Raw genomic sequence first — 20,669 nt, 5'->3', positions numbered from 1 at the left:
TGTACACTCAAGCACAGACTTAAGCACAGTGAAATTCCCCTCTGCATTTAACCCATTTGAAGCAGTGACCACACACACACAAGTGAGCAATGAGCACACACACATACCCAAAGAAGTGGGCAGCTATGCTACAGCACCTGGGGAGCAGTTGTGGGTTAGGTGTCTTCCTCAAAGGCACTTCAGCCCAACCTCAGGCCGCCCCATGTTAACCTAACCGCATGTCTTTGGACTGTAGGGGAAACTGGAGAACCTGGAGAAAACCCACGCAGACACGGGGAGAATGTGCAAACTCCACACAGAAAGGCCCCTGTCAGCCGCTGGGCTCGAACCCAGAACCTTCTTGCTAACCACTACACCACCATGCTGCCCAAAATAACAAAACAAAACAGACTGAAACATCTACCAGATTTCAGCAGACACCTCATCTATTGTTTTGTGGATCACTTTAAGACGGGCTCAGGCTGATAGCAGAGATGTTCTACACCTCTGGTGATAGCCTTTCCGGTATTTGATTGGTGAAGCTGAGGAACAACTTTTTAGCAGCGCACTAGAATCTTTGCCTAAACTAAAGTCGTTCATTCAGCTTTGACAGATCGCTTCATAGTCTTTTCTTGGAGGCCAAAGTGACATTGTTTGTCATCTATGTTATTTAGCCTTTAAGCTACATTTTGCAATGTTGTATATGACATTACATTGCTTTTCACACTGGACTGAGATGTAGCGGTTGACCTAACAAACTGTAGCAGACTGTGGCCAACGCTAGCAGGAGCTAATCAGTCAGCTGAAGTTGCTGCTAGATGTAGCGTTGCTGTAATAGAAATCCAGCTGAGGTAAAATTGTAACAGTTCAACGGCATGAGCGAACTTGCACATAAACTGGTGTGTTATCCCACAGAGTAGCTGGCTATGTAAAGCTGTAGGCTTATGGTAATGTTACCAAAGTGTCAGTAATTTGTATAATTTGTTGTGACGTGTAGCGGACTACACATTTTGATTAAGGCTACTTATTGAGGCGAGGTCATCAATTCATTCATGGGAGATTGAGAATCATTTCTGTCCTCGGTTGGTTCAGCAAAACATTCCGCCGTTTTGTTTATCTCTACTCACGGAACAGTATAGTGGTGCTTGAAAGTTTGTGAACCCTTTAGAATTTTCTATATTTCTGCATAAATATGACCTAAAACCTCATCAGATTTTCACACAAGTCCTAAAAGTAGATAAAGAGAACCCAGTTAAACAAATGAGACAAAAATATTATACTTGGTCATTTATTTATTGAGGAAAATGATCCAATATTACATATCTGTGAGTGGCAAAAGTATGTGAACCTTTGCTTTCAAGTATCTGGTGTGACCCCCTTGTGCAGCAATAACTGCAACTGAACATTTCTGGTAACTGTTGATCAGTCCTGCACACCGGCTTGGAGGAATTTTAGCCCGTTCCTCCGTACAGAACAGCTTCAACTCTGGGATGTTGGTGGGTTTCCTCACATGAACTGTTCACTTCAGGTCCTTCCACAACATTTTGACTGGATTAAGGTCAGGACTTTGACTTGGCCGTTCCAAAACATTAACTTTATTCTTCTTTAACCATTCTTTGGTAGAATGACTTGTGTGCTTAGGGTCGTTGTCTTGCTGCATGACCCACCTTCTCTTGAGATTCAGTTCATGGACAGAGGTCTTGACATTTTCCTTTAGAATTCGCTGGTATAATTCAGAATTCATTGTTCCATCAATGATGGCAAGCCGCCCTGGCCTAGATGCAGCAAAACAGGCCCAAACCATGATACACCACCATGTTTCACAGATGGGATAAGGTTCTTATGCTGGAATGCAGTGTATTCCTTTCTCCAAACATAACGCTTCTCATTTAAACCCAAAAGTTCTATTTTGGTCTCATCCATCCACAAAACATTTTTCCAACAGCCTTCTGGCTTGTCCATGTGATCTTTAGCAAACTGCAGACGAGCAGCAATGTTCTTTTTGGAGAGCAGTGGCTTTCTCCTTGCAACCCTGCCATGCACACCATTGTTGTTCAGTGTTTTCCTGATGGTGGACTCATGAACATTAGCCAATGTGAGAGAGGCCTTCAGTTGCTTAGAAGTTCCCCTGGGGTCCTTTGTGACCTCGCCGACTATTACACGCCTTGCTATTGGAGTGATCTTTGTTGGTCGCCCACTCCTGGGGAGGGTAACAATGGTCTTGAATTTCCTCCATTTGTACACAATCTGTCTGACTGTGGATTGGTGGAGTCCAAACTCTTTAGAGATGGTTTTGTAACCTTTTCCAGCCTGATGAGCATCAACAACGCTTTTTCTGAGGTCCTCAGAAATCTCCTTTGTTCGTGCCATGATACACTTCCACAAACATGTGTTGTGAAGATCAGACTTTGATAGATCCCTGTTCTTTAAATAAAACAGGGTGCCCACTCACACCTGATTGTCATCCCATTGATTGAAAACACCTGACTCTAATTTCACCTTTAAATTAACTGCTAATCCTAGAGGTTCACATACTTTTGCCACTCACAGATATGTAATATTGGATCATTTTCCTCAATAAATAATTTTGTCTCATTTGTTTAACTGGGTTCTCTTTATCTACTTTTAGGACTTGTGTTAAAATCTGATGATGTTTTAGGTCATATTTATGCAGAAATATAGAAAATCCTAAAGGGTTCACAAACTTTCAAGCACCACTGTATATGATCTGATATCCTAGTTGTAGAGTAGCCAATCAGAGCACGCAATTGCTCATATCCAGTGAATGTGGATAGAATAAAATCTTATAGATCTTGCTGTACAGTCATTGCACACTATAAAACAGGCTTTATTTCCAATCAGGATGTTGAAAGGCATGATGCTGATTACTTCCGAGTATAATTCCACGGCTGTTGGTCGATACAAGTCAGCACTTGGTGGAAGAGCATTTAACAGTCCTGATATCAGAGATAAATCAACATCTAGCACTGAATCACCGAACATGTCCCTTTCACACCATAATGAGTTTGATCGATACTGGATAAAGACCCATGTTGTTGAGAGCTGAATAGAGATGTGCAGCTCTGAGACTGATGTGCTTCTTGGGTCAAGCTAATTTCTCAGGGAAATCTCAGTAGCAAGAAAATGCAACCGAACAAGGAAAAGGCACCTCATTTGTACGCCTTCATACGGAGGTGGGAAGAACATTTGAACGTTTCTGTTTTCAGACCTTTTGAAGGCTTTAAAAGCTGTCCAGTGATACAGGCTGTATAATTCACAATGTGATAATCGTTCGACTGTAACAGAACGGAAAAGGAATCATATCTGAGATACATCAGCACAAAGCTTGCTAATTTGAGCTCTTGAACTAACTGCACGACTTCACAGTTACAGACATGTGGCTCCACAATGATGATGATGCACAGTGTGAACTTTACTCAGCTCTAACATCCCATGGTTCACCTCATCAGCTACCTGCTGAGTCTTTCATGAGCTGAATTGAGTGAGGAAAAAAAAAAGTCTGGATTCATGTCTGGAATATGCTGCATTTATCCCAGTCCTGACAGTCCTATGATTTAGAAGGAAACGTGATGTCACTGACCTGCTGTGGCGCTGGGGCGGGTGTCTGCGGGTGTCGCCGTCCCCCAGGCGGCCCAGCGAGGGCGAGCGGCTGCGCGGGGGGTGCCTGGCCCCCCGGCCCATGCTCTTTACCGTGCCATTGGAGCTGTTCTGCATCTGCTGGGGCCTGCGGGGTGACAGGCTGCGCAGGGGTGAAGGCAACGGCGAGCGTGAGGGTGAGTGTGAACGCGAGGGCGTTTGTGGCGCCGAGAGTTTGTTAACGTTCAGGTTGTTGTCACTGTTGGAGCGCAGGAGCACCCGAGGTGCGGCCAGAGTGCTCCGGCCTGTCTGAGCCTGCTGAGGCCTGCTCCTGCCTGAGCTCACCACCGCTGCTGCCGGAGCCTCTCGGAAAGGCACTGAGAAAGAAAAAGAGACGGGTTTGTTATTAATAAAGTACAACGTAGGTGATACTTGAAATATTTAACAGTTATTCCACGAAATTGAGTCGTACATAAGCCGATAGCCAATGAGGTGCGTAGCACCGAGTTGGAGTCGGCTATAAGCCGTGTACAACAAGATTGAATGGAATAACTGTTTTATTTTATCCACATTCACTGGATTTAGAGAAACGGAGCATTTTTATTTTATTTTTTGCAAATTTGATAAATAAAAACTTTATACAAAACGTCCGACAAAATCGTTTCCGCTTAAAATGTAAACAAACCGGCGAAATGACAGTAGCAATTTGAGAAAAATGCGATAATAATAATTCTTTAAAGATTTTTTGGGGGGGCTTTTTTCACCTTTATTGGATAGGACAGTGTAGAGACAGGAAATGAGCTGGAGAAAGAGACGGGGGGGGGGATTGGGAAATGACCTCGGGTTGGAATCGAACCTGGGTCCCTGAATTTATGGTATGGTGCCTTGGATGACTGAGCCACGGCGCCCCATAATAATAATTCTTGAAAAATAATAAATAAGATTCGTTCTTACCATCAAATACTTTCCTTCTATATTTGGTGGGATTTTTTTTTTTGTATTTTTTGGGAAGAGAGTTTTTATTTCGTCCTCGATTGGTTCAGCAACACGCTTCGCCATTTTGTTTTTCTCTACTCATGGTATATGAGCTGATAGCCTAGTAGTAGAGTAGCCAATCAGAGTGCACGATTGCTCATATCCAGTGAATGTGGATAGAATTATATATATATGGAATACAACACTTGGGGGCATGCTGTTATAGGAAAATAATCAACACCATATGGCCTGATGTAATGTTGCCTGTCACCAAGAGGAGTTACTCTTACCACCCCAAGGTGTATTATTTTACAATAACAGTATGGGGTTCCTCTTATACCATTAATTTATTAACGAACAATACGCTGATATTTTTATCCTTTTATATTTACGTTTCTTGTTCTGGAATGTCCATGAGACATGTTCCTATTATCACTTATATTATAGCATCCATAATTAGCCTTTTCCTCGACAGCCTTACTTTCTTCTGTTTCTTGAAATTAATAAGACAAAACAGCTCTGCATTTTAATGAGAAACCGGAAATCACAAGGTCCTCTGTCCTGAAGACTCTTCCATGATGGAAAACGTATTGAGCGTTACCAAAGCATTGACATGTGTAGGCTTCTTCCATAAAAGTTAAATAAGCAGAAATATTTTTTTCCTTACAAAAAAAAAAAGCATCACCATATCAAAAATATATACACTCATTGGCCACTTTATTAGGAACACCCACCCATCCATCTGCTGTTTTATGCATTTCTCTAATCAGCCGATCCCTTGACAGCAGCACGATGCATCAGATCATGCAGATACAAATCAAGAGCTTCAGTTATTAATGTTCACTTCAAACATCAGAATGGGAAGAATTGTGATCTCAAAGTGTGACTTTCTTTCACTGTGGCATGGGTGTTGGTTTGAGCCAGATGGACCGGTTTGACTATTTCAGAAACTGCTCCTGATCTCCTGGGGGTTTCACACACAACAGTCTCTAGAGTTTACACAGTATGGTGCGAAAAACAAAAAAACCGAGTGAGTGAGCGACAATTCTGTGGGTGGAAACAAACGCCTTGTTGAGAAGAGAGGTCAGAGGAAAATGGCCGGATTAGTTCGAGCTTGTTTGTCAGGAAGGGACATAGCAACTTGTAGCAACTCTTTACAACCGTGGTGAGCAGAAAAGCATCTCAACATGCAATAGCAGAAGATCACATTGGGTTCCAGTCGTGCAGCCATGAACTGGAATCTTAGAATCAACAACAAGTTCCTGTTAAAGTGGCCAGTGAGTGTATGTTTATTAAATAACAACACATTTTGTGAATTATTGGTTACTAGAGAAACAGTAACATATTAGAAAGTGTGGATTAATAAAAACCTGTGATTCGCACTACAGCTGGATCTGTCCGAACTGTGTGATCGTTCAACAGTGATGTGGTACAAATCAGAATATTTACTGTGCAAAATACTGTTATCATAAAGATATTTAAATTTATTCTATCTACATTCACTGGATATGAGCAATCAAGTGCTCTGACTGGCTACTCTACTACTAGGATATCAGTTCATCTACAGTGAAGAGAGAAAACAAAATGGCGGCGCGTGTTGCTGAACCAACCGAGGACGAAATAAAAATTCTACTTGAAAACAAAACCTCGAAAATACAACAAAAAGCACCAAAATATGGAATAAAAGTATCTGATGGTAAGAACGTATCTTTTTTTATTTGTCAAGAATTATTATTATTATTATTATTATTACTGCATTTTCTACAAATTGCTACTGTCATTTTGATGGTTTGTTTACATTCTAAGCAGAAATTATTTTGTCGGACATTTTATATAAAGTTTTTATTTATCGAATTTGCAAAAAAATAAAAATAAAAATGCTCTGTTTCTCAAAATCCAGTGAATGTGGATAGAATAAAACAGTTATTCCACTCAATCTCGTCGTACATGGCTTATGGACCCTTTTCACGTGACGTCACGACAAATGTGGCCGCCATTTTGGACATGTACTACCAGTAGTTTACCACAGCCAGCATTGAGGAACGGCAGCAAAGAAAGTTTTTACTTTCAGCAAGACTTCCATCATGCCACTATATTGTTGTGCACCTGGATGTAGTAACCATCAACAAACAAGGCAAGGGTTATCATTTTATTGGATCCCGACGGAGAAGATGGATAGCGGCCATTAACAGGAAAGATTGGCAGCCCTCGGCATACCAACGCTTGTGTAGTGACCACTTTGTTGGAGGTAAGACGAATAAAATTAGCCAGAAAAGGCATTACATTGCTGTTAACATTCTGTGGCGGCGAGTGTGTAACCAAATAGGTTAAAATAACCCATTGTAACCTCTTTGTTCTTCTGTAGTAGCTATTGTTGACTAGCTAATGTCAACAAGTAGCTAGTATGTTACTGTAGCAATGTTTACGTTCAGTCATTTGGATGACTGTTAAAACCTTTCAGTCTCAAGTTTTTCCTTTACTGTATTTACTAGTTTACTGTAATTATGATCCGGCAGCTATTTACACCGGATCCAGTGTAAATAGCTGCCGGAGCCAACGTCCGAGGTTCCGGAGAGCGCTCCGGCACCTCGGCCGGAGCACTCCTGGAGCAAGCCGGAGCGCGCTCCGGAACCTCGGACGTTGGCGTGTATGTGTATGGCGATGGGTTTTTAACAACATAGATATACAGATCCTGTGGGCCGAAGTCAGGTAAAGACGAGGGCTTCGTGTACTTCTGTACGTCAGTGAACAATCCTGGTGGAAGCAGGTAAACGTCGTTCTCTAAGCCTGCTAACCTTAATTTTTGCAAATACCTCTCCCTCTGCTCGCCCTGTAAATGCCCTACGTCGCTGGATAGTGAAGGTGTTTTCTGCATCGCGCTCCTTTTTCTTTTATGTTTTTCGTTTGTCGCCTTCCTCGCATTCAAACTGATTCGAGCCGAAGTCCACTACATGTCCAAAATGGCGATCGCGTTTACGAAGGTCACGTGACTGAAAAGGGTCTATAGCCGGCGCGTAGCACCGAGTCGGCTATAAGCCATATACAACTCGATTTTGTGGAATAACTGTTAAATACCATCCCTTTTTCAGTTCTCTATACACGAGCTAATGGATGACAATGATCAGGCAAGAGAAGAACATCATCTTTTCCACTCAGACGATCTCTCTGACATTTGCCCGGATGGCTGTGGTGTCATCTGAATTCAAACCTGCCATTTTCTTATGATAGGGTAAGATCTCAGATCCTCAGGAGACTGCTCATATTTAACTTAATACATTTCCATAGCAAGTCCCAAAGTTCACCAAGTCGCACTCTTTCTCTCAGGTAAACCCAACACACTTTCACAAAGTCTACCCAAACTCTTCAGCTCCACTTTCCAGTGACATCTGAAATCCAGTCTCTGTGCCTCGGCCCATGGTTGTGTGAGAAATCCCATGTGAATGCATGATTAGCAGCTATATTTATGTCTCTGTCCCGACACTGAAGCAGGCCATGGAAGAACTTACAGTACATCTCAAGAACATTGGGCCATTTGAGGTCTCAGTGCACACACCACTCAGTTCCACAGCCACAGTGAGGTAAATGGCTAAAAATACCACCGGGATACAACTCTATCATAGTGGGGATAAACAATGCCTTCACATGTACAGTCAACGTGACTCGGCCATTACCGGGCTGATGTAGCTCCATCTCACTGGGTTTCGTCATAACACTTTTATCTAATGATGCTCCAAATGACGAGATTGAACCCGAAGGAACGTAACCTCGTTTTCAATAAGCGGAGGCTGTCAGAAACAAAGAAACCCACAGACTTGGAAAACAGCTTGAGGACAGTTTGAGAACCCACGTCCCACTGTTAATGTCATGGTGCGATTCAGCATTTTGACTCGTAATGATATCGATGCTAAAACTCTGTAATCAAGAGTAAGTGTTGGATGTTTTGTCATTAAAAACAGCTGGATGTGATGTTTCCTGAATCTTCTTGTGTTTGTTTGCCTCGACACGATGAGCTCCTCTTGTACACTGGTATGAAAACTGCTCCATTCCCAGAAACAAACTGGTCAACACTGAACACACTTGAAACCGTAAAGCTAAGGAAGCCGCGTCTTCACATTGTGTTATAATTACGGTCATTACAAGATGACAGCGTGGAGATTCTGTTCGGAGCGGTTTATCTGCATGGATGTGGAAATTAGTTGTTGCTATGGTGAGGCACCCAACGCCAAAATGGATCCACTGATGGCTTTGATAACTAGCAGTTAGCAAAGACATATTTAAACATCTTTTGCAGCTTAGCTACTCTATACCAGGGGTTCTCTATTTATTTATTTGCAGCCAGAGACGGTATTAATTGTAAAATAAATTCCACACTCAGCACAGACCATTATTTAGGTAAATGTGTACATTTGACATTTTGCCTATTATTAGATTCATGGAACTTTTTGTTCCGGTACATTCCATTGTACATGACATTATTTACAGGATACTTATTTTTAAGATGTTGAAATTTGGATTAAATCTGTTCAAATCAAGGGACCTGTCAAATCCACTAACAGCTATACGATGTCAATTAACAATTATTCCATGAAATCGAGTCATACATGAGCTGATAGCTGACGAGGCGCATAGCTCCGAGTCAGCTATAATCCATGTATGACGAGATTGAGTGGAATAACTGTTTAATTATATCCACATTCACTGGATTTTGAGAAACAGAGCATTTTAATTTTTTTCTGCAAATTTGATTAATAAAATATATTTTTTTTTGCGGTCTGGTTTCCATCAAATCCTGTGCTCTGACTGGCTGGCGAGCGGGTCCATATCCTATGATACAGACCCCAGTTATGGACCCCGGTTACGGACCTCTGGCGACTCGCTCGTTCACAACAACAACAAACATAGTTGCAATTTTTGTCAACATTTATTTTCACATTTCTCAGGAGAATAGCATTAATTTTACATCATGGATAGCGATAACGACCGTGTTCACAGTGAAAGCGAGTTTCACTACCCTGAGGAAGACAAAATAAAAGAAAACATTTCAGGAGAAAGCTAAAAACCTGTAACTGTTGCTAACGCCGAGCAAAAACATGGCTGAAACCTGAATGACTCAATTTTGTATAAATAGGGGACTACATAGGCGGCAAAATGTAGTTTTTTTCCTGCCATGGAAGTGCACTTGTATACCGAGGAGAAAGCAATTTGCATTACAGCCGTGAATGAGGATTCAAAATGGCGGCTTGGCTCGGTTTTCCCTTTCGGGCGCTCTCGTTTTCTGTTAGAATTTGGTAAAGAAAAAAAAATATTTACCAGCTTAAGGTCGGTCCGTATGGTGAAATACCGTGACCTCGGCCTTGAATACTGACCTCAGCCCAGAGGGCCTTGCTCAGTACTTTCAAGACCTCAGTCACGGTATTTCACGATACGGACCTCCCAGCTGGTAAATAACATACATATATATATATATATATATATATATATATACATATATATATATATATATATATATATATATATATATATATATATATACACAAAACGTCTGAACTCATTTCCGCTTAGAATGTAAACAAACTGGCGAAATGACAGGAGCAATTTGTGAAAAATGCAATAATAATAATAATAATTCTTGAAAAACAAACAAAAAAAGTTATGCTTTTACCATCAAATACTTTCATTCCCAATTGTATTGCTTTTTTTTTGTATTTTCCAGGTTTTGTTTTCGAGGAGAGTTTTTATTTCATTTTCGGTTGGTTCAGCAACACGCTCCGCCATTTTGTTTTTCTCTACTCACGGTACAGTATATGAACTGATATCCTAATAGTAGAGTAGCCAATCAGAGCACATGATTGCTCATATCCAGTGAATGTGAATAGAATAATAATGATAATACATTTGATCATCGTGTTTTCTGAATTTAACCAAATGAAAAGAAAAAAAAACACGGATCCCTGATTTCAAGCACCTCACTATGAGAACTGCTGCTCATTATTGTTAACTACAAGTGAGGAATAAAACACTTGAGGTGTGCTGTTACAGAAAAACAATCCACACCATGGGTGGTGTGATATGGCACGGCATGAAATGATACAGTGTGACATGACATGAAGCACATCCTGTGTTTTTTTTTTTCTTCTTATACCACAGTGATTGACCAGTGAATACAAATTTTATACTAGTAAGAATAATATACTATATTTTTAATTGTTTGATGTTGTCGAACATCCATTAGACAAGTTGTCATTTGATCACCAGCCTCTGTTTTAAATCTTTCTGGAAATTAATATGGCAAAAATGTAACTTTTGAGTGTTATAGAGAAACCAGAAACCCCAAACTTCCTGACTGTTATACAGTGCTGACACTGGAGACTCCTTCCTTCCTTCCTTCCAAATTAAATAAACATCTTCTGACAGAAAATTCCACCATATCAACGATTATAATGATAATATTTTGATTTGTTCAATAACAAGATGTTCTGATTTGTTTACCGTAAGCCTTAGATTATGTGGCGTTCCCGCCATAGAAGCCTCTGCGAATTTTGTGGTTACTATAGAAACGAAAACTTATTCAAACGAGTGCATTACGATTCCAGTCAGAGATGCTGTCGGAGTCCTTTCAGATTAAAAAAAAAATCATCTGAATTTACTTTAAACCTGTAACTATTTTAACTGTGGAAACCTGGTGGACTTTGTTTATAACAAAATATTAAAAATCAGTGCTTTGAAAAAAAAAAATCTGGGAAATAAAACTTTGGCCAAAACATGAATTGCTTTCACACACACACACACACACACACACACACACACAGAGAAATAAATAAATTAAGATTTATTGAAAAATCTAATCTAATGAATCCAAGCCTTCAAATTACAGATAAAAATCAGGATTGCACAAATCTGACAGTAAGCATTTGACATCTCTTCTCATCTCATTATCTGTAGCCGCTTTATCCTGTTCTACAGGGTCGCAGGCAAGCTGGAGCCTATCCCAGCTGACTACGGGCGAAAGGCGGGGTACACCCTGGACAAGTCGCCAGGTCATCACAGGGCTGACACAGACAACCATTCACACCTACGCTCAATTTAGAGTCACCAGTTAACCTAACCTGCATGTCTTTGGACTGTGGGGGAAACCGGAGCACCCGGAGGAAACCCACGCGGACACGGGGAGAACATGCAAACTCCACACAGAAAGGCCCTCGCCGGCCACGGGGCTCGAACCCAGGACCTTCTTGCTGTGAGGCGACAGCGCTAACCACTACACCACCGTGCCGCCCACCCCTTTAGATTAAAAAAGAAAAAAAATCTGAAATTCTGACTTTAAACCTGTAACTATTTTAACTTTGGGAACCTGGGGAACTTTGTTTATCACAAAATATTAAAAGTCAGCACTTTGGAACAAAAACAAAAACTAAAAAATTCTGGTAAATACAACTTTGGCCAAAACATGAATTGCTTTTACACATTAAAAAAATTAATAAAATTAAATAAAATTTAAAAAATTAAAAACCCAATGTGCGGCATGGTGGTGTAGTGGTTAGCGCTGTCGCCTCACAGCAAGGAGGTCCGGATTCGAGCCCCGTGGCCGGCGAGGGCCTTTCTGTGTGGAGTTTGCATGTTCTCCCCATGTCCGCGTGGGTTTCCTCCGGGTGCTCCGGTTTCCCCCACAGTCCAAAGACATGCAGGTTAGGTTAACTGGTGACTCTAAATTGACCGTAGGTGTGAATGTGAGTGTGAATGGTTGTCTGTGTCTATGTGTCAGCCCTGTGATGACCTGGCGACTTGTCCAGGGTGTACCCCGCCTTTCGCCTGTAGTCGGCTGGGAGAGGCTCCAGCTTGCCTGCGACCCTGTAGAACAGGATAAAGCGGCTAGAGATAATGAGATGAGATGAGAAAAACCCAATGTCAAGATTTAGTGAAAAATCTAATCTAACGAATCCAAGCCTTCAAATTCCAGATAAAAATCAGGACTGTGCAAATCTGACAGTGAGCATTTGGCATATTTTTCTCAATCCGATTTTAATCGTTACTGTTTGTGATGTTGATTAATATGGTGATGATTCATTTTCTTTTCAAGCAAAGCCAACCTGAACTTTGACTTGATCATTATTTCCGTCTGAAGCGTATAATTAGCTGAAAGGAAATAACGGCGTACAAGACCAAGTATCTAATCAGAATAGGAGAATAGTCTAAGCCTTGGAAATAAAAAGACAATTGAGAGAGAGAGAGAGAGAGAGAGGGAGAGAGAGATCTGCATATATCCCTAACAGAAATAATTAAAAATAAAGTAAAATAACTATCCTTGCTGGTGAAAGATCACTCTGAATGCAATCTGAAACCAGGGAACCAGGAAACAAGGTCACAGCGCAAGTGACACTTTTCACGTCAACTGCAGATTAATTCGTTTGTAACCTCTCGAGCCTCTAATTAAACCCTTGGTACACTTGGATGTGATGCGATCAAAGGTACAACGACGAGAAGAAAAGTGTTCTCACACGAACACACAAAGCTCAGAGCAAAGTGTCGATGTGTCAAGTTTGAAATCCGCAACACGATCAGCACCAAAACCCAACAAAAATAAAAGTTCTGCCACGAATCTTCAGCAAACTCGACACAAGCGGCGTCCTCTCACCTTCTTTCTTCAGAGCGTTCAGGATGGACTTCATGTCTCCTGTTGGTTTATCAAGCCGACTGGAGGAAAGAGTTCCGGGCTGGAGGTTCCCGAGGTGAAAGAAGGATGAAAGAGGGATGACGGAGAGATGGAGGGAGCAGGAGATGGCTGCACATGCTTGGCCCTCCACACATCCTGCCTTGTGTGAGTGTCCGAGAGGAAGGAGCTGAGCGCACAAGCATCACACGTTCACTCTGAGCGCCCTCCCTCCCTCCTTCTCACACTCTCTCCCTCCCTCCTGTCCTCTTTCTGTTCCATCTCTCCTCCTTCTTCTCTTTCCTCTTTCTTATTTTCTCCTCAGTCCTCTTCACCTTTCTCCTTCTCTTTGCGCTCATCCACCTCTTTGTTTTTCTTCTCCCTCTTTCTACATCTCCAAACTCGCTCTCTCTCGTGCCGTCCTTACATCTCTTCGTCTGTTCTCTTTCCATCACCTCCCACCTCCTTCCTATATCTTTCCACCTCTCTTAACTTTCTCCCCCATTTTTTGTCACCTTTCTCCACCTCCTCATTTCTCCCTCCTTCCTGTCTGCTCTCCATCATCCCTCCTCTTTTCTCGCTCATTCTTTCCTCCTTTCTCTCCCTCCTTATTCTCACTTCCTCTTCCACTATTTCTGTCTCACTCCAATCGTTCATTCATTCACTCCGTCGTCCTGTCTTCCTTCTCATTCTCTCCTTCGATTTCTCTGGTGTCTTCTTCCATCCTGCACTTCTTCTTACCTCTGTTACTATCCTTCTGTCTTTCTTTTCCACCTTTCCATCTCTGTTCACTTCTTTTCCTCTGGCTTTCTCAGTTTCTTCTCCTGGTGTTGTTGTTCTGTCTATTTATTTGCTTTTTCTCCCTTTCTTCTTCCTTAACATCTCTCCCTATTTAACATTCCCCTTCTTCCTTTCATTTCCTCACCCCTTTATCTTTCTTTTCCTTCACCTCTGCTTTTTTCTCTTATACGCTCCTTCCTTTTTTCCCCTTAGTCTGTCCATCCTTATATATATCACTATCCCTTCTCTCTTCTTTTCTTCCCTTTCAAGCTTCCATTCATACTTTTCTCCATTTTCTTTCCTTCATCTTTCTGGGTGCTCTGTCTTTCTAATCCCTACTCTCCTTTTTCTTCTTCTCCATCTCTGTCCCTTGCTTTCTTACCCTTTCTTTCCTTTTCAAGCTTTCAATTCCTCTTTTCTCCTTCTTTTTTCTTTCTTCTCTCCATCTTTTCTCATCTCCTTTTTTCCTATCAACTTTACATCTCCTTCTCTCTCTCTCTCTCTTTCTACCCCTCTGACACTTTCTCTCTCTTTCTGCATGTCTACATGTTCTTGCGCTTTCCCCCATCACTACTCCTTTCTTTCCATCCATCTCTCCTTTTCCCTTCTATTTGTCTCTTTCTTTTTTCCATCTCCAGCAGTGAGACACACACTTGAGGATCCGAGCCGTGCTTCTGGATCATCTATAAAGAACTTTCCGCTCAATCAGTGGAAGATGTGGAAGTACGCTAATGTGCACTAGAAGTTTGGCGTGCATTAGAAGTTCACTAAAGTTTGCCTCGTCACCGATTCACGTGACGGCGTGAGGAAAAGTCGACTGCACCCTGATGCAATCAGCTGAGGAACAATGCAAGGCGGCGTAACAAGGAAATGAACGTGTGCTGGAGTGAAAAGGTCTCAGAACGATTTTAACCCTCTCTCCTCCCTCGAACAGCTGTACATGCAAGAATTAAAAAAAAAAAAAGAGAGAGAAACAAACCCCAAGTGTTGCTAGGCAACCCATGGATGGATGTCTAAATTAGTCAGCGCAAGTTGCCTGGTTGTGAATTCTCCATGTATGTGGGCTGTCCTTTCACACTAGCAATTCACAACCTCTCTCTCTCTCTCTCTCTCTCTCTCTACCTACCTCCCCCTCTCTCTAGCTGCTTTTTTTTTACAGGAGAGGGGAAAAAAGCATGGTGGTAGAGAAAGGCCTTCTTCCATTTTGAAATCTGTGCCAGGTTGTGATGTCATATGGACAGCCTATTTTTATTTACTGATTAATGCACAGTCACTAATTTCAACTGAATGTTCCAGACAGTGAATGGGGAGTCCAAGACCATAACAACCGATACGATCGACACAACTCCATCGTATACTGTATATACAACTACATACTGAGTATCCTTGACTTGCAAGTGACGTCAAAGCAAAATAGAAACCCGGATGTCGGCCATGTTGGTGGAGATACAAATGCAGAGGTCAAGCGACATTCCAAACAAAACAGTCACGCGTGCGCAACTCTCTTTGTTTTTCCACTGCTTTAAGCGTCCTTTTAGCGAAGCCATATCTTTGTGCTGTATATGGTTGCGGTCACAACAAGGGCGGCTGGTGCATAAGGGCGATTGGGCAACGCACTGCCAAAACGAAAAAAAAAAAAGTTTTTTTTCTTTTTTTGAAACAAACTTTCACCAGCGCTGCTCAAGGCCGTTTTAATCTGTCTCTGGGTATCATTGTCCAATCAGGGTGGTCTTGCTTTTAGAGTACCGCCCTTTTGGGGCGATTTCAGTCACGCTGAAAATCGCCCAAGAGTTCACTGATAGAGTCCCATGTTAATATATATTTTTTTCTCCTGACTGACACTTCAATGCAATCTCTATTAGTGTAGCGGCTAAAATGAAATTTTCACCAGAATATTTCACTTGGTGAGCAAAGCATGAAAATTGGCACACGTATACAGTGGTGCTTGAAAGTTTGTGAACCCTTTAGAATTTTCTATATTTCTGCATAAATATGACCTAAAACATCATCGGATTTTCACACAAGTCCTAAAAGTAGAGAAAGAGAACCCAGTTAAACAAATGAGACAGAAATATTATACTTGGTCATTTATTTATTGAAGAAAATGATCCAATATTACATATTTGTGAGTGGCAAAAGTATGTGAACCTTTGCTTTCAGTATCTGGTGTGACCCCCTTGTGCAGCGATAACTGCAACTAAATGTTTGCGGTAACTGTTGATCAGTCCTGCACACCGGCTTGGAGGTATTTTAGCCCGTTCCTCCGTACAGAACAGCTTCAACTCTGGGATGTTGGTGGGTTTCCTCACATGAACTACTCACTTCAGGTTCTTCCACAACATTTTGATTGGATTAAAGTCAGGACTTGGACTTGGCCATTCCAAAACATTAACTTTATTCTTCTTTAACCATTCTTTGGTAGAACGACTTGTGTGCTTAGGGTCGTTGTCTTGCTGCATGACCCACCTTCTCTTGAGATTCAGTTCATGGACAGATGTCCTGACATTTTCCTTTAGAATTCGCTGGTATAATTCAGAATTCATTGTTCCATCAATGATGGCAAGCCATCCTGGCCCAGATGCAGCAAAACAGGCCCAAACCATGATACTACCACCACCATGTTTCACAGATGGGATAAGGTTCTTATGCTGGAATGCAGTGTTTTCCTTTCTCCAAACATAACGCTTCTCATTTAAACCAAAAAGTTCTATTTTGGTCTCATCCGTCCACAAAACATTTGTCCAATAGCCTTCTGGCTTGTCCACATGATCTTTAGCAGACTGTAGACAAGCAGCAATGTTCTTTTTGGAGAGCAGTGGCTTTCTCCTTGCAGCCCTGCCATGCACACCATTGTTGTCCAGTGTTTTCCTGATGGTGGACTCATGAACATTAACATTAGCCAATGTGAGAGAGGCCTTCAGTTGCTTAGAAGTTACCCTGGGGTCCTTTGTGACCTCGCCGACTATTACACGCCTTGCTCTTGGAGTGATCTTTGTTGGTCGCCCACTCCTGGGGAGGGGAACAATGGTCTTGAATTTCCTCCATTTGTACACAATCTGTCTGACTGTGGATTGGTGGAGTCCAAACTCTTTAGAGATGGTTTTGTAATGTTTTCCAGCCTGATGAGCATCAGCAACACTTTTTCTGAGGTCCTCAGAAATCTCCTTTGTTCGTGCCATGATACACTTCCACAAACATGTGTTGTGAAGATCAGACTTTGATAGATCCTTGTTCTTTAAATAAAACAGGGTGCCCACTCACACCTGAATGTCATCCCATTGATTGAAAACACCTGACTCTAATTTCACCTTCAAATTAACTGCTAATCCTAGAGGTTCACATACTTTTGCCACTCACAGATCTGTAATATTGGATCATTTTCCTCAATAAATAAATGACCAAGTATAATATTTTTGTCTCATTTGTTTAACTGGGTTCTCTTTATCTACCTTTAAGACTTGTGTGAAAATCCGATGATGTTTTAGGTCATATTTATGCAGAAATATAGAAAATTCTAAAGGGTTCACAAACTTTCAAGCGCCACTGTAGATCAAACCATACTGTTTCCAAAACAATCGTTGGCCATCGCGATTTCCGCCATTTTAAAGATGGCCGCCGCCGTTTTCAAAATGGCGTCATTTTCAACAACCAAATTTCCGAAATATGGACATATATCTTTATCGTGGTCATTTTTTTGGCTGGATTTTCACAATTTTAATGTAGAAGGCTTTGGTTATTATGTGAGTGAAGTTATAATGACTATTCTTTCAAAATAATTCAACCTGGATCAAAACTGTCCAGGAGCATGATAAAAGTTTGATTCAAAAGGGCAACTAAGAAACTGTTGTTTTATATTCTCAAAAGAGTAAATTGCAAACACTACCAGGGCACAATGGTGCAATTTACTGCCGTTAAACTCGGCATGGGGTTCAGTGTAAGCTTTGTTCATTATTGATACAAAGTCTCCCAAATACATTACGATCCGCCCCGTATATACAGGTCGTGATGTCATATCCAAATTGACACCCTGTACTCACGAAGAGGCCGATACTAGGATGTTTCTGCATGCAAAGCATGCAGCGATTAGTGGTTGTAAATCCGTCAATATCGTTTCCTCTGACACAGATATTGTTGTAATTGGTGTGTCTGTGTTTGATGATTTGGGTTTAGAACATTTATGGATAACATTCGGAAAAGGGAAAGATATGAGATGGTTACCAATTCATACCATTGTAGCCAACCTGGGTCCAAGATCAAAGGCATTGCCTTTTTTCCATGCATTCACAGGTTGTGATACCGTTTCCGCGTTTGCTGGAAAAGGGAAAAAGACAGCATGGCAGGCCTGGAATGTGTGTGACAACGCCACAGAAACGTTCCGTAGTCTAAGCAAACCATGTGACTCTTTGACAGAGCAAGACATTGATGTCATTGAGGAATTTGTTGTCATCATGTACGATCGGTCAAGCATTTCAACGAAAGTTAATGAGACTCATCTTGATCTTTTTGCCCGCAAACAACGGCCTTATAACAACATCCCACCATCCAGAGCTGCCCTAGTCAAACACATCAAAAGATCAATTCTACAGGCTGGACACACATGGGGTCAGTCACTTTGTAAAACGCAGGACTTACCATCACCATCAAGTTGGGGTTGGACAAAAAATGATGGAGTTTGGGTGCCATATTGGACGTCAGTAGCACCTATAGCAGCATCATGTCAGGAACTGGTCAAGTGTGGATGTACAGTAGAATAAACTGTTCTGGCAACTGTAAATGCTTTAAATCAGGACTGTCTTGCACTGCTCTCTGTAGTTGTAACTGCTCAGAAGATTAGATCCGCTGAGTCTTAGTGTAAACGGCTAGTTATAAAAAAAAGTCTGTATTTCTGGAATGTCTTGCGCATGCGAAGTGCGTATTCACGTTAGCTTTGTACAAAATAACTATTATGGCTATGGGGAGTCATATTGAGGTAGATATTAGCAAAAGAAAAGAATTTAAATTGAAAATGGTACATATAATAATAAAACTAGTAGGCGAAAACTGTAAAAATGACACCATTTTGAAAATCATGGCAGCCATCTTGAAAATGGTGGAAACTTGAGTGGCCAACGATGATTTTTGGTCAGGTACATGCAGACAAAGTTTCATGCAAAATTTGGTGCTTTGCTCACCAAGTGAAATATTTTACCAGCTATCCGCTCCACTATATGGGTTCTGGGGGGCTCGCCCTAACATGCTTACGTCACTGCGAAGCGCAGCAAAGTTGCGTTCGATCCGCTCAGTTTCTGAGGTGAGATGGATGCGGAAAGCAATTCAGTGCGGTCCTTAAAAGAAGTTCCATTTAGTCAGCGATGAAATCGAGCTAAATTGGCAACAAAACAAGCTGGACCCCCCTCGACCAAATCTAAACATAAAACAAATTTCGACAAGGGGGGGAAATCATATACTCGAGGTTTTACTTCAACATGGTCCCAGCACAAATCCTGGCGAGCTGGCTGCGAGGACGCCTCAGCGGTTTTCTGCTCCCCCTGCTTACTTTTCCACCCTGGAGGTGGCTCCACGGACAACACTGCTTGGACGGTCACTGGAGTTTCGGACATGCATCATTTGTCGGAGAAAATAAAAAAAACAACATGAGTCATCAAAGATTCACATGGGCAGCTGCCTGAAATTTTCGGCTTTTGGGAGAGTGAACATCGCTACACAGCTGGATGAGGGCTACAGGCTAGCAGTTCGCCGCCACAACGATGAGATGAGCAAGAACAGGCACATATTAAACCGGCTCACCCAATGCGTGAAATTTTGTGGAGTGTTCGAGTTAGCTCTACGAGGCAAAGACGAAACTGAGGGCTCCAGTCACCGTGGTGTTTTTCTGGGTTTGGTTGACTTCGTGACTCACACACACACACAGTCACAGAATCCGTTCACTTTTGATGTTTTCAATGTGCATTTTTATATTTGCCACACTTTGCTCTGAGAGTTAGCACTTTGGTAATATCCTTGGTAAATACCAGTAATTGCAAGATCTAAAGATCCACTCATCTATTTATTCAACTGCTTTTGTTATGTTAGCCAACTATTTACAATGTTTTGTTACAGTACGTGCACTTTCCTGTTTGTCCTTAAGTTGCACAGTCTGTAAAATTCTTGCTGGTCATGGAGTTTGAAGTACAAAATCTCTTTACAGAACATTCTGTAGAACAGTTGACTTGCTACCTAGGTCAATTTACTTCAGTCCTGTGGACATTTATGGTCCGTGTAGACATAATGGGGGAAAATTGCCCCCCCTGAAAAAAAATTCAGGAGCCGCCACTGGGTCACAACAGTACTCATGACCGTGGCACATTCCGATTTTTTTTAGAATTCGGAAAGAGGGCAAGGAAACTCTGAGGCTTAGTACAGAGAGGACACGAGCACGGCTGAACAACATCGGCAGGGCTGATCTAACAGGGACTAAAACCAAAACAGCTCATGTTTGCAGTGATCATTTTATCTCAGGCGAGATTCAAAAGCTTTCTCGATAATATCATGGAAGAATTGTATTTCGTGTTGCAAGAATTTTGCTATAAAATGAGTGTTCTCTTCTTGTGGTTCATTTTGTTATTATTATAATTTTAACACGTGTATTACCATTTCGCTTCTAGAAGCGCCAGCAAAATTATACGATAGAAACAATCCAGACTGGGCTCAG

General features: G+C 41.6%; 1 protein-coding gene across 1 annotated transcript in view; it reads right to left on the bottom strand.

Annotated features, from left to right (window-relative positions):
- The window catches only part of shank2b (SH3 and multiple ankyrin repeat domains 2b), a 423,060-nt gene that overhangs the window by 256,394 nt on the left and 145,997 nt on the right, over positions 1-20,669 (bottom strand). The window contains exon 10 of the mRNA XM_060928256.1: positions 3,581-3,953. Coding sequence (XP_060784239.1) covers positions 3,581-3,953 — 373 coding nt within the window. The remainder of the gene's footprint in view (positions 1-3,580; positions 3,954-20,669) is intronic.

This window comes from Neoarius graeffei, chromosome 8 (assembly GCF_027579695.1).
Source record: "Neoarius graeffei isolate fNeoGra1 chromosome 8, fNeoGra1.pri, whole genome shotgun sequence".
Classification (NCBI taxonomy): Eukaryota; Metazoa; Chordata; class Actinopteri; order Siluriformes; family Ariidae; genus Neoarius; species Neoarius graeffei.
Note: the sequence above shows the minus strand (reverse complement) of the source record. Positions and strands in the feature narration are given on the sequence as shown.